Raw genomic sequence first — 20697 nt, 5'->3', positions numbered from 1 at the left:
ATGTATGCCATTATCAGAAGATGATGTAAGTGAGTAACGTTAATCTGGACATCTCGTGTAATGCCCCCACCCATGTAGACAAGACATGCCCCCATTCCAGGAAGACCACATGGACTGATTTGGCAGCATGAACGGAGTAATCATCAAGGATATAGATACCCCACTAGCAATGGCTGAACATGTTTTGTGTATTAAGATTAGTGAGGGTCTTGATGGCATCAAGCATTGTTTCAGTTTTGTACAATCCTTTTGGGCTCCAGTGAGTTACTACTCCCTCTGGTGGCACAAGATTTGCTGTAGATAAGTGCCTTTCCCCTTGAAGACAAACTGAGGCCTGATTGCCAAACCACTTTTGCTTGACAACTGAGTATAAACAGTTACTCTTGCCTTCTGAGGTATGTTGTTGTTGTTCACCTGTGTCCACACTTTCTTCTGAAAAGAAAAGTCTGAATTTTCTATGCACTGAATTTTAATTCAATATTTACATTTTTTAATCCTAATTTTCTTACACTGGTTACAAGATATTGTGTTATGAATGAACCAATGAAACAATTATCATCAAATGAATTTTATTGTATAACTTTATTAAAAACTATATAATAAAGAACATTCTTCTGTAACTGGGGCCATTGCTGTGGTTGCTGAAAAAAAAATGTCATTATTATTAGAGTTCAATTATTGAAAAGAGTTTACCTGTACATGTAACACTTATGATTATTCATATTAATAAAAACTTGAATAACAAATTGTTCAATCTGTAATAGTTTAAAAGTTATTAATTTTTTTATCTTGTGATGATGCTGATGGTTCTACCAACACACAGCTTGGAGCTGAATTTTTTTTTAATCACCTTTATTCCAGGCATCATATCATGTCAATATTAAATATTAATATTAAATATTTAAATGATTTGATTTTCCTTATGAAATCTATAAAAGTAAATCATGTTTTCTTTTTAACAAAATATTATCTTCATATATATATATATATATATATATACACACACACTAACCATACGTACTAGGACTTAAAAATGTGTCCTGGCCCCCAGGGAATCCTTCCACTGCGTCTCTTCCAAGGACTGCAATAATCTATGAATGAATACAATCAGTGTTAAATGAATATTTTTGAAGGATGTTGGAAGAATGGGGTTGGTACCTCCTCCAGTCTTTGTCATTTCACACCTCCTTGCAGCCTCTCTTTTTTTACACACACTTGCCAGATCCTGCCACTTTCTTTTAATATCTTTATCAGTCCTTTTAAAAATTAGAGACTGAATTCACTCTAAAAGAAAGTTGAAAATATTTTTTGCAAAAAAATTTAAGAAATAGAATGGAATTAAAGAAGTATGGAGATATCCATCCCAGTCATTACTGTCTACCAAGATATACTTGCAATGCCCTGGAGATAACCATCCCAGTCATTACTGTCTACCAAGATATACTTGCAATGCCCTGGAGATAACCATCCCAGTCATTACTGTCTACCAAGATATACTTGCCATGCCCTGGAGATAACCATCCCAGTCATTACTGTCTACCAAGATATACTTGCAATGCCCTGGAGATAACCATCCCAGTCATTACTGTCTACCAAGATATACTTGCCATGCCCTGGAGATAACCATCCCAGTCATTACTGTCTACCAAGATATACTTGCCATGCCCTGGAGATAACCATCCCAGTCATTACTGTCTACATAGTTGCTGTAATGCACACTGTGTACATTAGTGGGATGTGTAAATAAAAAGTTCACAGTTTGTCTTTTCACATCCTTAATTATGTAATCACTGTATTTATATCCATAATTCCCAGGTACATCCTTTACCGAGTGTATTCTACCAGTACAACAGTCTTTTTCCACTGGTTCCTCTTCTGCTTCTTCTCCGTCCTCATACCCCTTGTCATCCTCTTCTGCTTCTTTGTCCTCATGCCCCTTGTCATCCTCTTCTGCTTCTTTGTCCTCATACCCCTTGTCATCCTCTTCTGCTTCTTCTCCATCCTCATACCCCTTGTCATCCTCTTCTGCTTCTTCTCCGTCCTCATACCCCTTGTCATCCTCTTCTGCTTCTTCTCCGTCCTCGTACCCCTTGTCATCCTCTTCTTCCATTTCATCATCTTCCATAACCTGCAGAATGAAAAAAATTAGAAATTTTCAAATATCAATAGTCAACATTTGAATAACAGCTTTTGTTCACACTATGGAAATATCTTAGATCACTAAAAGTGTCATCATTGTCATCTACTATGTCAGTTACAAACCCCACAATGTCATTGTCCTTATCATCACTGCTAATGAAAACATCTGGAACAATATTGATAGTGGACAGGATCCCTCCTCCTCCAAGGAGCTGATGATTTTTGTTGTTTTGAATGACTTGATTATTATCTCAGAGCTGCCATTGCTCCAAGCCGATGCTACCCATGCGTTGACATCCTGTTTGCTGGCTTGTCAAACTTCCATAGTTTACTGCCACATTGGCTCAGTCCACGCTTTCCTGAGGTGCACTTTGAATGACCAATTCAAGCACACATGTAGGGACTGGGCCCTTGATGCACAGCCCCCAGGAATAACAGCCATAATGGCATTGTCTTCCCCCCCCCCCCCCCCCCCCCCATGTCTCTGACTTTCTCAGTCTTTTGAGTTGAAAACACATTCAGTATCAGCAGAGCTGGGCGTCTGTCAGTGTAGGGTCTCAGGATGAATTGGAACCACTTGACCATCAGATCTTGTCTTCCACCCCTTGGGTTTACTTCAACCATCCACACTGTAGGAGACTTAAGGGATAGCTGACGTGATCCTGAAAGGATAGAAAATGAATAAATTTAATAACAGCACAAATGAAAAACAAATTATATCATTTAATAATAAATAAAATAGTGGTGTATAGTTTACTTTTGTACTAGATTTATTAGGTGGTGCATTGGTCAAGAAGCAATATTTGTTATTAAAATACATTTCATACCACCTACATTTAGTGCTATTATGTTTTAATATTGCAGTTTTTATTCCTTTGAAATTATCATGGATGCTAGTTTACCGCCATCAGCAGCCACTGCCTGCACTACTGTAAAGTGTCTCTTCTCAGCTCCATTTGTTAAGATTCAAACATCTTTCTACCCCTTTTTGTGGATGGTTCTCTCAGGTACCAGGTTGAAAGTCATGGGTACTTCATCCATATTGATGATGAATGGGGCATCAAACTCTTGTTCTTTGTTGATCTCCCAAAGATGTGAGTAAAAGATGTCCAGTCTCTCCTCAAGGTAGTTCAGTATGCACTGGCTCTTGATGGTTGAGGCTCTGATTGACAAACTGTGTCCTTTTAAGTAGTTCTTACCCCACCCCTTGGAAGCATTGAAGTCAAATATAATACTATATTTGACTTTTCAGAACACAATGATACGATCATTTTTCTCAATATGTAGTGGCCCTGAAAAGGGCCGTTTGGTGACATTTCACAAGCACTGTCTGGCTTCCTGTCTGTCCTGTTACAATTCCCTAGTAACAACTGTCAGCAGATCCTTCATCCTCTTCAGAAGGTTCAGATTCTCAGAAGAGAATAGAACATAAGTTACTTCCCACCCACCCTCTTGGTAACCTCCACCCAGATAGCTCCACCATGCAGAAGAAAGTGGAAACATTCCCTAGAAATCTCTTTCGGCAGGTGACCCACAGTTATGTTCTCTTGTTTGACATGGATGCAGTATTGGTCTTTTTGATGGCCAACTGAAGTGGAATGTTTACCAATCAATTTATGTATGGAGGAGAGGGACAGGTATCTTAAGTATAGTAAAATTCAAGATGAAGCAATGTGATCTTTGATGACAATGCCCTCTGAAAATATTACATTTCTGTTAATTAGAATTATATCATGATCACATGTTTAATGTTTTTGATTTATTTACTATCATTATTGTAACAGATTTTATTACTGTTCTGTAAAGAAAAACAATGTCAGCCCACGAGACGTAAAGAGAGAGTCATTTTATTCTTTATAAATTACAGAGTTTACTAAGTTTACCAAATAAAACATTAAAGTAAACATTAAATTGATAATAATAACTAAATAATGAGGGTTAATAAAATAATATGTAACTTAATACAAAATGAAAGATAAAAAGAAAATTTTACCTGTAAAGAAAAACAATGTCAGCCCACGAGATGTAAAGAGAGAAAGAGAGGAAACAGACAAAGGAAATTAGCGTTTAGAGACTTTGAACCAATGAAAAGCAAGAACGTATAAAGACAGAAAACAGGGAATAAGAAAGATATCAGGGAAGACTGAAAATAAGGAACAGAAATATACAAACGGAATAGACTGAAAATATGATAAAATAAATAACAAAATAAGAAATCAAGTACTACTACTACATTATTATTTTGCTAGAAAATATATCAAATAGACAGTGTAACGTGCCAGTTATGATTCATGTTGGCTATATCTAAAATTGTTCCATATCGATAGCAGGATTAAGAGTTAATTCCTTGTTCAACTCTGGAATAAAATATATTACAAGTTACACTATCATGGAATGTATTCAAATACAACATTCACATTCAAAAATAAAGAAAAAAATGTTATGTAAAATGCCAATTTGTCAAAAATGTAAAATTTAATGTAATTTTAGAATCCAGATCAGTCAAAAGTTAGGCCAATATTGAGCAAGGCCTTTCCCAACCTTGAGTGTCAGAGGACAGTGGAAACTCATCTCCCTATTATCAGCATGCTATTCCCATTTCAAATACTTGATAGTAAAGAGGGGAGTCCCTTGGGTCCCCTAGAGGTCAGTGACTCTCCCTTATCTTCCGACAAACTAGACTTTTCTTGGTCCACCATCAGTGATCACCCCCTTACTTGCAGGCATTTCAACCCACTATTTACTAGAACTATACAATTTCTTTTATCTCATTTATCTGTCTATTTTATTTTATTTGCTTTTCATTGATCAGGTTGCATAATCATGATAAGAACCAATAAAAATTTGATTGCTATATCCATATGATAATGATATAGGTCGCATGAGAGTCACTGCATGTGAAATGCAGCAGGCAAAGCTAGAATAAAGCCAAATAACTTTTAATAAATTCCAAAAATCACACAAAAAATATTTTCTCAACTGCCCACATTGCTTGGGTGAATTCCTATAGAAGTAATACAACTCCATCAGAAGTACAATAAAAGCATCATAAACCGATCCTTTATACCCTTGATGGCATCTATGTGAAACTTTTTCAAACTATGGGCCATGCAATTTTCTTAAGCAGTGCTGAGACACCACCAGTTTTTCCAGCCATAACACTGGCACCAAAACCCACCAACTTGTGCTTGAGAACATCTTCAAAGCACCAGGAGAATGTAGAAAACTCAATCAGAACTGGGATTTGATTACTATACGGATTACTTTGCTATTGAAGTCATACTCCTCTTCACTTCAGAGGAGCCCCTGTCAGCCCTGAGTTGCCCCTGTTGACTGAAAATGTCCCTAGCTATATCTTGTTTTACTTTATTGTGCACATGTAACTGTATTAGATGATGTCGAGTTTTTTCCTCCAAATGGCGCGAGCACATTTCCAATGCATTTATAAGCGCTTTCTCTTTGTCCGAACCAACTATTAGATTTGAAAAGGCCAAGGTAAACATGCTATTGTCAAGGTAACAAGATCTTTTCCTGTTTTTGCCTGAAGATGAGAAAAAAAGCGTTGTTATGTCTCAAATTCCCCATTGCAATGTAGGAAAATTGGCCTTCAGAAAATGGGCGGATGCTGTGTCTTCCATCTAATAAGTTTTGCGTTTTTGTACACAATTGTCATAACATAGCAGGCCCCAATATTGAAAGTTTTGTCTACCCCAAAACAGCTGCTTTTTTTTACCTCTCAAGCACACAGTGTGTAACTCCTGTAGCTGATCTTCAGTGACTGATGGTGGCTCCCATTGTTTCTTGCCAGTGGTCTTACTCTGTATTATTTCCTGAATCATTTCATGATCCATCATCGTTGATTGAATTGTTTGAATATTATCTGCATTATTAGGATGTATTTCGCAGGGAATTTCATTTCTTTTGCGCTTGTACTTTATATGTTGAACCTGCTTTATGTCTCTCGGCGCATTTTGAGGTTCTTCTGTCACCAACTTCGTATAAACTTCCCCAGCTGAAGCACCCAACACGAGTTCCACAGTGCGATCTTTTAGTTGATGTGGCCCCAGACATACAGCCCCCAGTGATGACAGCCATGGTGGCATTGTTTTTGCACGCCATGTTCCTGACTTTCTCAGTTGTATGGGCTGAACAAGCATCCAGGATCAGTAGGGCTGGGTGTCTGTAGATGTAGGGCCTAAGGGTGTGTTGGAGCCACTTGACCATCAGTTCTGTCATCCATCCTGGAGGAGGCTGGAGGGATAACTGACTTGATCCTGAAAATGAATGAATTAAATAACAGCTCAAATTAAAACCAAATTAGTTGTAAAGCTCTGAAAGCTGGTGTTATAATATATTTTTACACATTTGACACAAAATATTTATATTGGCATATTAACTGGCAACTATTTTACAGGTAAAATATGATGGGTATTGCTTTGTTTTAAAAAATATAATTTCAGTAATTACTTCAACAGTTTACTTATGTACTAAATTGATTTGGTGGTACATTGTTCAAGAAGTGATATTCATTTTAAAATATATAGTTTTAATTAAAAACTACATTTCATACCACCTACATTTAGTGCTATTATGTTTTACTATTGCAGTTTTATTCCTTTGAAAATTATCATGGATGCTAGTTTAGCGCTGTCAGCAGCTACTGCCTGCACTACTGTAAAGTGTCTTTTCTCAGCTCCATTTGTTAAGATTTGAACATCTTTCTCCCCCTTTTTGTGGATGGTCCTCTCAGGTACCAGGTTGAAAGCAGTGTTTCCCCTGCATTCACAGCAGCGAGGCAGGCGCCTCACTAAAATTCTCAAGCGCCACTCTTAAATTTGTCAAAAACACTGTCTCATAGAGGTAAATCACTACTAAAAATATTTTTTATTCTAGTTAACTGAAAATTATAACTTTTTCTACATAAAATAATCACACCGCGTACGTTGTTACACACAATGTCAATCCATGATCTCGCCACTGCACAGCTTTCTAAAAATAACTAGCAGTCACTATCTCCATAAGCAGTGCCTCGTTTTAGAAGTTCTATGTTTTATTTCCCTTAGGAAAATTTCCTATAGGATCCTATAAGATTTCTTATAGAATTTCCTATAGGACCCTATAGGAAATCTTATAGGATCCTATAGGATTTCCTATAGGAAATTGTCCCATTTTCCTATAGGATATCTTATAGGGTCCTATAGAAAATCTTATAGGAAACCTTTTAGGATCCTATAGGAAATCATATTAACTGCTAAGAATATTTTACAGCTCTTTATATATTGTTGAGTTATTGGCGAAATTGGTAGCTCTGGTCCCTCAAAACAAAAGAGTATCATGTTTATATTCTTTATTCAATATGTATAAATGTACGTACATCTTCAACAGAATGGTATGCATACTAGAAAATTGTTTCATTGATATTTGCAGATTTTTACGGTGTTGTGTCCATTGTCGATCAGCATACTGCTGTATATATAGTCACTTAAATCAAGTGTTTCAGACATAAGTCTTTTGTACATTGTTCAGCTTTGCTGTTATAGCCTTCTTTACTTCCATATTAGTTGTGTTGAAATGTCTGCAGATGTATTCTGAAAGAAAGACGTGAACTTCAGTTAGTTGTCTACAAAAATGCAAAATAATGAAGGAAAATTTTTCTAATCAGATAAATAATAATAATTGCACCAATTCTGTTTCGAGCAATTCATTGTCTTTATCAGTGAACTGCATTTTATCCAAGAGAAGGGATTAAAGCTGCATAATTTGTAAAAAAAATATAAAGAACCAAAATGTTTAAAAGCGATACTGACTGCTAGAGATTTATACAAATGGAACCCAGTAAGCAGTATTATTGCACAATCTAAATTATTATCAGAACATAAGGATTTCTGAGACAATAAGTTTTGTCTGCTTTTGTAGAAATGAAGTTTTGCTTACCACACAGTGTCGCCACCTTTGCCTGGTCAATCTATGGCTTCACCATCTTCTCTTTGTGAGCATTAGAGCTCCTGCCAGTGAGTGAATGAGTTGCTAAAACTTCCCTTGGCCAGACCATGTCCATTAACACATAAATAAATTTTGTTGGATCTCTGTTCAAATCCAGAACTTGCTTTTGCTCCCTTCTGATATTTAAGCCCGGGTGAAGCAGTACCTACAAAGACAACAGAAAATATCAATGACTTACACCTTTATGGATAAGCAAGCTGGATTAACAGACATCAACAATATAGATACATATTCAACTACCAAATTAACACATATAAAATTCTAACAAAAATAATTCTAAATACAAACAAGGCAGCAAAGCTGTTAAATGTACAGACTGATTCCCCATAAAAATCAGGTAGCTTTCAGATTCCTTGTAAAAGTCAGTAAGTATTTAGATTTGCTAATCAAGTTCAACAGTTTATGTGGACTTATGTCTGTCAGTTATGGAGATAAAAGGTTATGAAAAGTCCATTCCACTGATGAATTGTTGCAAAAAAAGTAAATGCAATTTGCCAAATCATAGACCGCATTCTCATCAAGATAGTCAGCAGCTCAGCTAAGCCATGACTCAAATATTGTCGACAGTAGATGAAAAAAAGGACGTGACTCAACCCGCATTGTCCTTGCAGGGGTATAGTAATTAAATCTCAGCTCCAGTGTAAAGAGGCGGAGAAAGCAATACAGGATTAGACGGTCTTCTTTTCATCTACTGTCCACCATACCTGAGCCATGACTTAGCTGAGCCGCAGATCTTGATGAGAATGCGCCCATAGAGATGTAAGTAAGCTGCCTTTTCACTGAAAAATTATTCTGAAATATGTACATTACAAATTCATTTATATAGATGAAATCAATGTTTACTATGTGTTCATCCTCATTATCAGAGCATGCAGAGCTGGTAGATTCCTTTCTCACTCTTGATTTTTGAGCAAATAGTGTGGAGGAATAGGATTGGCTGGACAGACAGAGTTGACAGAGTGGGTGGCGCTGACCTTCCAAAGCTGAATGCCTGCACTCTGCTCACAGGTGTTGAGAGATCCCTGACCAACTTCTCTACTGACACCAATCCTGATTAGTAAAATCAATATTTATGTTGACATTTCACACAGTCATTTAAATTATTAAGCAAATAACAACTCTTCTGGTGAAAGTTAAGAATAAATATATTTCGGATAATCCACATTAGTGGTATTCTATTAATTTTGTCATTAAAAAGCACATTTCTTAACAAATTCTGAAACAGAATGTACCATAAAGGCTTTGCCATAATTTTCATTTTTTATATTACATAAGGAAGGAGTGCATTCATTAGTTAGATAAAAAGTATTTTGGTACAATGTTTAAAATGTATTTTCAAGCTAGATAACCAGAAATATTCTTAAGCAACTTGCCATGGCTTTAAAAGTAGATCCAAGATTTCATCATAAGTGTTAAAACATATGCAATTTCAAAACAAAACATGTCACAATCCATATGTTAAAAGTACACATAGATTAGAAAAGAAAAAAAGTCACCTCTCATATTGTCTATTACTCTGCGTAGAGTTGCAACCTCTTCTTCCAGTTTGCAATTCTTTTCAGTTAGCCAAAATATAATTATAAAGATCCATTTCAATAGCATTTAAGTCTGTGCGATATCAATACAGTCTGGCCATTCTGTTAATAACCACTTGCTCCACATATAGCAATGCATACATACCTGGTAAAGAAGGTTCTCCTCCTCCTCCTTGCACCCATCATCTTCATCTTTGTTGGATGCAACTTTTGGAGGTGCCTTAGTACCATGCACTGCCAGTGCTCTCTTAACTCTGGTGCTGGTGATCTGCTTTGGGCTTGGGTGGTGCAGTGTAGGAGTCAGGTCGTAATATGCCACACTGTGCCATCTTCCAGGGTTGTAGTGTTGCAGACTTTTCACATGGGCTGAATCTCAAATCTGGAAAGACACCACCTCCTAAACGCAGGCAACACCATCACGGAACTGCTGAAAGATAACCCCTTCACCTATTAGTATTACTTAAAACCGATACCTTGTCAGAAATACGAAGTACCAATCACTATAAAAACTGGCCATAGTGTCACACTGGGCCATCTCTTAAAGGTTTTTTTTTATTGAAACTGCTAGGTAACCTACCAAGTAGCAGAAAAAATCTTAACGCGTTTATTTTTATTTATTTAGTTATTTTGGAAACTACGATGAAATTACATTGACTCTGCAATGATGCTTTACTTTACTGTGGTATGGTACTCATATGTATGTCATGTGATTGTTTTAAAGTCATTAATAGTCATACAAAATTTCATGTTACATTTCCATTCTGTCTCTAACTGCATTAGATAAAATACTCTGAGATATACTTGTTTAATTTGATTTAAAGCTGTTTTGTATTTATTTAATAAATAGGAACCAGTTACTTCATCACTTTCAAAAGCCATTAAATGACTTTAAAATCAATTCTTTCCCTCTCAGACTGTTCAATTTTGTCGTGGAATATCGATGTAGCTATCGAAGACTTAAGGCAGTCCGATTTTGTTTCAGATTTGCCTTGATATAATAGATAAAAATAGTATGAAGTTTATCTTAATACTTCTATTAGTTTCTGAAAATGACATTGATAAATAATGAACTCCAATTTTCACAGAAATCACGTATTGGTTTACCAGCACACAAAGGGTAAGGGTTATGCATGTGAGGAAAGTGTTGCCTCCTCAAAACAAAAATGGCTTCTTCAAACAGTATACCTTCATCTTGAACTGAGGCTAACGTTTCAAGGTCTGCAAATGGGATGCCCTCATGCCTTCATTCTGATTGCATCTAAAGTAAAAGAAAAATTAAGTTCATTAGAGGCTTGCTAAACACAATTACTCATATTTTGTGTTGTTTAATTTAACAAATATTGTCCATTTTACAACAAGTTTGAAATGAGCTCATCCTTATTACCAGGTCCTTTGTGTACTTTTATGAATGCCTCAGTTTGATTGGCATTAATCCTCTTTGCCTCCTTATTTGCATCCATAATGAGTTGTATGACTGATATGTTGTACGAGTACTACTGCCAGTAATATATGCACAGGATTTCAACAACTGAAAAATATCACATCTACAAATAGCACTTAATCACTGTTGTTTCTAAATCAGATATCATTAAACTCGTATACCTTCTACCATATTGGGAATGATATTTCTAAGTTCTAGTATTTTCCAATTCTATATTTTCCATTTTATTGTTCATAATATTTTCTTAGTTTCATAGTTCTAGCATATTTCCATAAAGTACATTTCCTAAATTTCTGTGAAACTGTAAATGGAAAATAAAGATGAATAAACATTATATTAAACAATGCACTATTATACTGCTATTATACACATATTATTCAGCTATTTCTTGCATAAAAAAATAAATGAGAACAATTTACCTCATTGAGGCCTAAACACTTTTTGGTTGCTTGCCTCTTGCTAAATTACTACTGAGACAAATAAAGCGCTATGATGTAATACACTAAGTGGTGGCACGTGCAAATTAAGACTTAAAGGACAATGTTCATGTAAAAATCCATTTCTCGAATTTTGAAGATACAGCACTCAATCTATACACTAGAGGTATGTTTTAATCGAACCCCGCCATTTAAAAATTATAAAAACAATCTATTCGTAGAAAAAAAGCGTTTTAGTAAACCTCACCTCAATATGCAAAAATGAAGCAACAGATCTGGGTCACGTGGTACTGTGACGACAATCACGATAAAGGTCTATGAGACTCAACTGAGCTGCATGTTGCATACAGACGGAGAAGTTAAGGAAAGTTGTGTTGAACGGAGTTGAGGAATTTTCGTTATGCCTCGGTGTGTTGCCGTGGGATTCACCAAAATTGCAGCTCTCGTTGACAATCTTTCTTTGTCTGTGACGGTCTTCCGTGACTTACTTACTAACTTCGGTGACAATAGTTGCGATGCTCTAGATCATGGTCACCTCAGGTGGTTTAGATCATATCAAGAGCTGATAGTCTTTCAGATTAACTGTCATCAGTTGGCAAACTTACTGATTGCTGATGCATTTTAAATGCATTGTAGTTGACCAAAAGCTCGTTTACAACAAACCTGTTAATTATGACCCGCTGCAATGTAATTCCCAAGCCAGGTAATAACAGGTATGAAACTCGTCTTGGTGGGCTTTCATATTTTACAATATATCTCATTTATTTCATGGGGTTATTTTATTGGTATTTGTAAATGACGTTAAATATCAATACTTAAACAATTAAGTTCAAACACGGTCGCGAACATTAATAAAAGAAATTGCTCTCAGGGTATCTTGAAGCTTCCGTGGAAGAAAACGTGTTGAGGAAAAACAGGAAAAAGAGCGTTATATTAAAGAAAAAATGGGAACTGCTATAATAAAATGGTTCGTTATCCTAATTCGTTTATGCTTTGAGGATTTGTTTCTGAAGATTATTTCATCTGAAATATTAAATAATTTAAAAGATTGATTATTTTATAACTTGAAACGCAAATTCTGCGTCAGTACGCAAATTTTTTTTTTTTACAAATTTGTAAGCTTATAACACCGTGCTATAAAGATCTACTCAAGAAAAAAATTTGCTTGGGTAAAATTGAGTACGGAATGAACTGGAGACACTTGGCTTGTCATTAAGTTTACACGAAAATATGTCAGGTAACTTTTTACTGTCTTTGAAAGAGTAAAGATTGAAAGATAATTTTAGACAAATACCTACAAAGAGTAATGGGCTATTTCGCCAACATCTTGTTGAAAATTTTACACTGCAATTCTATTCAAATAAGCTAAGGAACTAATTGCCAAATTAATACTCTCATCACATAACAGGGGGGTAACCAGACCTGCAAAAATTGTACGCACATATTTAAAAAGATTACAAGCACATACAGCAAAATGTAGACTTACGCAAAACATGAAGGACAGCGTAATCACAGCAAATGTACCTCATATAGTAGCTTAATTTCCATTAATAATAAAATCATCATTTAAGTCAAAAATATTCTTGCGATTTAATAACTATTTTAATTTACCCAGAACGGTATATTTATTTTAAAGGCGGTTAACTGAAATATAGTTTTATGATTTGTTTGTGAAAATTGCCCATGTCACCCTGTTAGTTTGGAGGTCTAGGCTGGATCAAGTCCGTGTTAAAATTCCTATGAAGTTGTGCAGGAAAAATTCTTCCTTTCTTTCTCTAGCTCCTCGATAAACCTGGTGTTCAGATTTTATCTAGTACCCCCAGGTCTACGGGAGCTGCGCTTTGTAACTAACGCACAGGTAGATTTTTACCTGAGATAACTGGAGTAAAGCTTAGATAGAGAGTGCGTTCGATACAAGCAAGACAAATTGAATGCCATTTAACCCTCTAATTAAGAGGTAAAGGAAGTTCCAGTTAGATGGATGATTAAGATAGGACTTGTAAAGGTAATGGGCATTGTTTACCTCAATTTAATAAAAGTATGCGAGGCGGTTTAATAAAATAAATTGAATTTCACAAATAACATGGACCTCATATGCAATAATCAACATTTCCCTTAACTCATTCAAATTCAGTGTTTTATACAACTTGGGATAACCATAATGAAATGCTTGTTAAAGAAATGACTAGACGGGAAATGGTTTTACACAGCTTCACGAGGATTTAGACCCCTCGGGTAAGAGATTTGAATGAGTATAAACTTTTATCAGAAGCCAGAGAAGTCATCTTACAGGTAGACAATGCAGCTCAGTTTGACAGCTAAGCACGCTCTGTTCTCCAGTGGCTCGATTGTCGTCATTGGACCACGTGACCACGTAGCTCATTAACTCCCAGGCCGAGCAAATAGGACGTTTTTTAAAGCCAAAAATTTACAAAATGAGCTTTTAATTTGTGTATTTGGATAAAGATATCGTTAGTTGGGCATGTTTTCTGAAGAATATGTTCCGTTCAGGCCATTCTGACGGCATGAAGCAAACCCTTTAAGAGCAACTACAGTTACATGACTCCTCAAAATACAAATCTGCTTAAATAAAATGAAAGGAATTGATTATTTATTTCAAAAGTTATTCAAGTTTAGGTGATGACCGTGTTTTTTTTTTTTTTTTATTATTTTTTTGGTCACCCTGTACATCTACCAGCACTGGTGGTAGCTCCTCTGTGGCATGGTGAAACCTTGCTCTTATAGTCTGATCACCTCTAAGAATGTAGGTTGCTCTACCTGCTACAAATGCACCAGGCTGGATCTCCCCTTCTTCCTCCCTTTAATTTTTCAAACCTGTCACTTGCCAAGTTCATTAAAGGAGGGGAGTTGTTCGTTAATCCCATAGACACAGTGACCTGTATAGAAGTAGAACTTCTCTTCATTATCTATCTTTTTAAAGATATTGCTCAAAGAACCGTTTTGTGTCAAATGTTTTCCCAAACAGACCTCTCAACATAGCAAAAAGTGCTTCAACATAGGGTTTTCTGGAGGACGTGTTACATCTGCTGACCTCTGCAATTTTGACTCCAGATTGCAGACAAGGGCCACCACTATTTCTCTCATGAAACCACAGATGCCTTTGATTGGGCTGCAAATTATAGAAAAAATTAAAACAATTGCCAATGTATGACACATCTAACATAATTTATTGAAAGCCACAAGAAATCCCACATCAACTGTCATGATATGTTATGTCACACTCAGTGTATATGATGTAGTCTATACCCACCAGTTTACATCAATATCCTTATACCCTGGTCATGTATGTCAAGGAATTCAGCGATCTAGTATGTAATTGAGGAAGTCCTGGTTGTACTGCCTTCTTTGTGGTTCAACTGCCATCAGCTGCTCTGTGCTAGTTGTAAACTAGTTTCAGGAGGACTCATAACTGTACCCATTTTCTTCCATGAACTTGATCATTGGTTTAGAAAACATGCTGAAAAATTTGAGGGGGTGAGTGTAATAAAAAATTTAGATTATTCAGAAATTAAAATAGTTTATAAACAATGCATTTACAGACTATGGATAAAAATCTGATAATGATATGCATAATACCAGAGAATGAGGACAGCGGTAGGGACTAGGAGTCTAATAAGGCTAAACTTTCACAATCAGGCACCTCTGTGGCACCCTGAGCTTCAGAGCTAACTTGACACTAACCTTTTCACTGTAGCCTATTCTCCATCGTGTCAAGTAACCTCTGACCACATTCGATTGCCCCCGCCGCCCGCCAATCAAATTTAAAGCCCGCACTCAATGACTCATTGAACAATCTAGCCAATGAACGCAAACGAGTCAAAGCACGCTTTGTTCAAATCCGGACCAATCAAAGATATAAGGCTGAATATCAGGGACTTGCCGTAACCTTCAGTAGATAACGATGCAGGGCATCAAACTGCTCTGGTTTCAATTCCGATATACTCCATGCTTTCTTTGTGTACGGTTATGCACTCGGAACTACTCGGATGTCTCCACACTCGACAATAACTATGTTGTTAGTATGGAGCTTGCAGAATCAGCCGAGGATTGCCGATTGACGATCAACCAATCAGCGTTTTCACCAAACTTTGGTGAAAAATTTTGAAACATGGATTCGATTGGCTTATATAAACTAGGTCAAACTATTTTCGTCAGAGGTTACTTGACACGATGGAGATAGGCTACAGTGAAAAGGTTAGTGTCAAGTTAGCTCTGAAGCTCAGGGTGCTCTGTGGGCACACTCTGTTTATTTTTCCCTACAAGGGCAGAGTATGAGGTTTGTATCTTTATCATGAAGCGGCTCCGCAAGTTTTGTGCAGTCAAAATCTTGAATTTGTCCATCTCTAAGATATCCAGTAATTCTTTTTAACATATGACCATGGTTCTCCTTCTCATGTAGCACGGAAGTGAGAAATCCACCATGGCGGCCCCTAGCGACGAGGTCCTAGCCACGAGATGCTAAGGCTGATAGTCAAATGTTGTAGTGCCGATCAAAATCGTATAATAACTAGGAATATAGCATATAATTTACTGTGGCTGTTCACTCACCAAATGCTGACACCTTCACCAGTTGGTTGAAAAAACTTTGATTTGGACATATTTTTTAATTTTTGTATGACCAGGAGTTTCAGCAAAAACTATTAAAACGGTAAACGAACATTTTCTGTACTTTTTGAAAGATTAAAGGGGCTCTTTCTGATATGAGCAAAAATGAAACATAATTCAAACTTATTGTAACATATGAAGGTCATGATCTAAAGCAAAATTGGCCTTTGTGGCAGATGGCAATTTAAAAAGTCCCAGAATTCCACGCGTAGGAAAGCAATGGTGAGAAGTGGAGACAAAAAAAAAATGCTGCGCTTTTTTTTTTTCCTTAGGCGATCTCAAAAACCTATCACTTGATCTTTATTTTCTCAACTGTTTCAGGTGAGGTATACCTTGGGGTTCATGAGAAAATAGACGAAGTTTCAGATAATTTTTGTTAATGCTATATAACTGTCTATATTGAAAAGAGCCCCTTTAACTTAAAGGAAGCCCTAAAGGAATTTTTCTTCCCTGATTTCAATCTCAGAAATACAAAGGATAAAAAAATGAATATAGTGTTACGGGTCAGAGTACCCAATGCCAGCAAAAATCAATGACAAAAGATTTAAAGAAGTTTTAATATTTTATTATAAAAATTTAGCAAGGGCCTTGACTATGGTCTTTGCTTTAATATTCCTCAGAGGTATACCCTTACGAAAATTTCCTATAGGATTCCTATAGGAAATTTCCTATAGGATCCTATAGAATTTCCTATAGGTTCCTATAGGAAATTGGCCCAATTTCCTATAGGATCCTATAGAATTTCCTATAGGATTTTCTATAGGTTCCTATAGGAAATTGGCCCAATTTCCTATAGGATTTTATAGGAAATTGATTTCTACAGGAATTCCTCTAGGAACCCGTAGGAAGTTTATGTCAATTTCATATAGAAATACCCGAAGCTCCAATACAACGATTCCTTTCGTTTATATTTGCAAAATTAACTGCAATGTTTGGGTATTGTAACGACTTCTACCAATGTCAAAAGTTTTTGACATGGAATCTTAAAAAATAACCTCTAAGGATTGTATGTCTCAAATGATACTTATGTTTGTGAATTTTGCTTGTTTTGTATGCAGATAAAAGCTGTTAGTGCAGGATGGTGGTTATATCAACTTTACTGAAATTTAACTGTGTGTGTTATCAAATAACCTGTAACATAAATACACCAAATACCTTCAAAAACATTTTATTTGACAATTTCAAGTAAAAAAAATGCTGTGTCCAAACAATTTATAATTTAAACAGAAATCTGTCCATCAGTAATTCTGATCATAAATGTCACGTGCAAAATCAGTTTTCATTAAAATCTGTCCATCTGTAGTTGCATCACTATCACTTCAGTTCCTTATCAATTTCTGGACATTGTTTAATTTGGCCGTGATAGCCCTTTTAGCCTCCTGGTCCGTTATTGCAAATCGTTTGCAAACGTAATCTGAAAATTAAAAAAGAACAGTGTTATAGAACCTGTTGGCCATTTTCTTGTCAGGCTAAAAATCAAAATGCAAAATAGGACATTAAATAAATATTATTAAAAGCTTTTATTGTGAAAATAAATTTACTCAGACTATCTGTCACAAGTTTTTTTCTTTATTTACACTACAGTGACCATTGCATACTGGAAAGACCATAGAACATCTTAAAAGAAAATGAATGACAGTTATAATTTAAAAGAAATAAATGATTTTCAAACATTTCTACCAGTCATTTAGCAGTTATAATAAAAGAGAAGTGCATTACCCAAATAACTTACCACACATAGCAACAACTTTAGCTTGGTTTAGCTGGGGCTTTGCTCCCTTGTCCTTGTGGGCATTGCATGATTTCCCAGTCAAACTGTGGGTTGCCAGGACATCCCGGGACCACAGGAAATCCATTAAACAATAGATGAACTTTTTGGGATTGCGATTACGCTCTAAAAGAGCCTTTTCCTCTCTGTGGATACTCAGTCCAGGATAAAGAAGAACCTGTAAACAATACAAAGGGACACTGTCATCACCTTAATACATGGGGACAATTTACACTTGGTGAACATGCTGACAAGGTGTAATTGTTGTATGGTTTGACAAATGTAGCCCCTAATAACCATAACAAAGATGTACATAGTGAAAAACGTTCCTTTTTGATAAATTGCGGTTCATTTGTTTGTGAGGAATTTGGCAATTAATCCGTTAAAGGGTAGGTTTAGCAGAAATTCAAGCACTTTGACAAGTTACGCTGATAAGTATGTTGTTCTTGCAAGACAATTTTTTAAATAATGTGATCAACCGTTACAATACTGAGACAGCCATTCAAGGTCATCCAGAAAAAAGCATTTTCAAATTTAATGACAAAAAAGCTCCCTTACACATTAATACTTCCACTTGACTACCACTTTATGTTGACAACTGAAGAAATTGTAAAAAAAAAGCTTCAGGGAACCGAGTGGAGGTACACATTATGGTAAGTAAATACTGATTCCCTGACCTAGTTTTAGGCAAAGGTCCTACACAATCAACTAACACCCTACTAAAAGGTTCCTCAAAGGCTGGAATGGGTTGCAGGGGAAAAGATGGTATTTTCTGATTTGGTTTTCCTACCATCTGACATACATGACAAGACTTGCAAAACTCAGACACATCCTTTCTCAACTTTGGCCAATAAAAATGACTCAAAATTTTGATACAGGTCTTATTTACACCTAAATGACCTGCCATAGGGGTGTCGTGAGCTAAACTCATGATATCCTTGCAATATACTACAGGAACCACTACCTGGTGAATAATATGCCACACCTCGTCAGGTGATGCATCAGGTGGACGCCATTTTCGCATAAGGATGCTGTCTTTGAGGTAAAAACACTCTGACTTTTGCTGTTTCTTCCATTGGAAGAGCTCTTTTAGTAAGTCTGACAATATCTGGATCTTTACTTTGTTCCAACAGTAACTGTTCACGACTGAGGGTGTCCTTACCCTTGTCAAATGACAAATCAGACTCAACACTAGATGCCTTCAGAGACACATCAATGTCAACTGGCACTTTGGTTTCATATGACTCTACAGGTAAACTGTCATCAATGGTTGTCATAAACGTTTCACTAAGTGAAATTTCTTTAAGTGGATCAGCTTTATCCACTACTAGAGTACCATCAGCCTTTTGTTTTGAAGCCATTGCCCTCGTAACAACTCAGGCTGGGTACAAGTCATCTTCATCATCATCAGAAACAACATCAGAAATTGTTTTCTCACAAACAATGGGATCAGGTATCACTTTACCACCTGCTAAATCGTTGCCTAGCAACAAGGAAATGCCTTGAATGGGAAGAGTCGGTCGAACACCTACAATAACTGGTCCAGTAGCTAAATCTGACTTCAGATAAACTCTGTGAAGGGGAACATCAATGACACCTAGCTCAACACCCTGTAATAAAACTGAACTACCAGTAGACGTCTCCTCAGACAAAGGCAACACGCCCTCTAACAGCAGAGTCTGGGCAGCTCCAGTATCTCTCAAAATTTGAACAGGTAAAGCTTTGCTAGAATCACTGAGTGAAACAAATCCCTGAGACAAAAAGGGCTTATAATGATCCTCCACAGAATCAACAAAACTGGACTTTGAATCCTGGACATCAGGAGTGTCAGCACGTAACAAATCTAAGGCTTTCCTATCATTTCTTAAAGCTGCACAGGCATTTGTCTGTCCCTTTAGAAGGTCATTTTTCATCTTAAGTTTGATACATTCACCAATGAGATGACCCTTTTTCTTGCAGTAATTGCAAGTTGGGGATGACCCTAGAGTTTGAGGTGACTCAAAACGACCCGGCTGTGGGGTTGTGGAACCACTGTAATGTGGTGACTTGGGACAGAGAATATTGTTTTTTGGAGACTGGATGGGAGACTGAGATCTACATGTAGGTACAAAGTTTTTCTTATGGGATAGTGCGTATGAATCCGAAATAACTGCTGCTTGCTCAGGAGTTTCAACATTCTTGTCTTCTAAATGGATTTTTAGATCTTGGGAAACACATTCCTTAAACTCTTCTACTAGAATAAGTTGACGTAAATTTGCAAAATTCTTTTCACACTTTTTGGATCTAAACCACTTATCAAATAAGTCTTCTTTCTCTCTAGCAAATTCTACGTAAGTCTGAGTTTCTATTTTCTTCTGTTTCCTAAATTTTTGTCTGTAAGCTTCTGGCACCAATTCATATGCCTTTAAAATAGCCGATTTCACCTTTTCATAATCTGAGCTTTCTGCTAAACTGAGAGCTGAATACACCTCAGCAGCTTTCCCTACCAAAACACTTTGTAAAAGTGTGGGCCATACTTCAAACGGCCATTGGAGATGTTCTGCTATTTTTTCAAATTGTGGGAAAAATTTATCAACTGATTTTTCTTAGAATTTAGGAACTAACCTAATGTTCTTTGCCGCATCAAATTCATACCTGACATGTGAAGTTGATCTTTCACTGTGCTCTAATCTTAGTTTTTCCAACTGAAACTGCCTATCTTTATCTCTTTCTTCTCTTTCTAACCTTTCTTTTTCTAACTGAAACTGT

At 36.4% G+C, this 20697-nt stretch overlaps 1 protein-coding gene and 1 long non-coding RNA gene across 2 annotated transcripts; one reads left to right on the top strand and one right to left on the bottom strand.

Annotated features, from left to right (window-relative positions):
• The first annotated feature begins 16808 nt into the window (after positions 1–16808).
• On the top strand, positions 16809–17412 carry LOC147759965 (uncharacterized). Its single transcript, XR_015331116.1, has 2 exons — positions 16809–16877; positions 16945–17412. It is a non-coding gene; the product is annotated as an uncharacterized LOC147759965 (long non-coding RNA).
• On the bottom strand, positions 17334–18215 carry LOC106172606 (BEN domain-containing protein 6). The gene is made up of 2 exons (XM_086995832.1): positions 17914–18215; positions 17334–17595 (listed from the first exon to the last, which is right to left on the bottom strand). Exons 1-2 carry the CDS (start codon positions 18035–18037, stop codon positions 17501–17503), a joined length of 219 nt encoding a protein of 72 aa, XP_086851958.1. The 5' UTR covers positions 18038–18215; the 3' UTR covers positions 17334–17500.
• Between the last annotated feature and the right edge of the window lie 2482 nt (positions 18216–20697).

This window comes from Lingula anatina, chromosome 9, assembly GCF_051362555.1.
Source record: "Lingula anatina isolate TDL-2025a chromosome 9, LinAna3.0, whole genome shotgun sequence".
Lineage (NCBI taxonomy): Eukaryota > Metazoa > Brachiopoda > Lingulata > Lingulida > Lingulidae > Lingula > Lingula anatina.
Note: the sequence above shows the minus strand (reverse complement) of the source record. Positions and strands in the feature narration are given on the sequence as shown.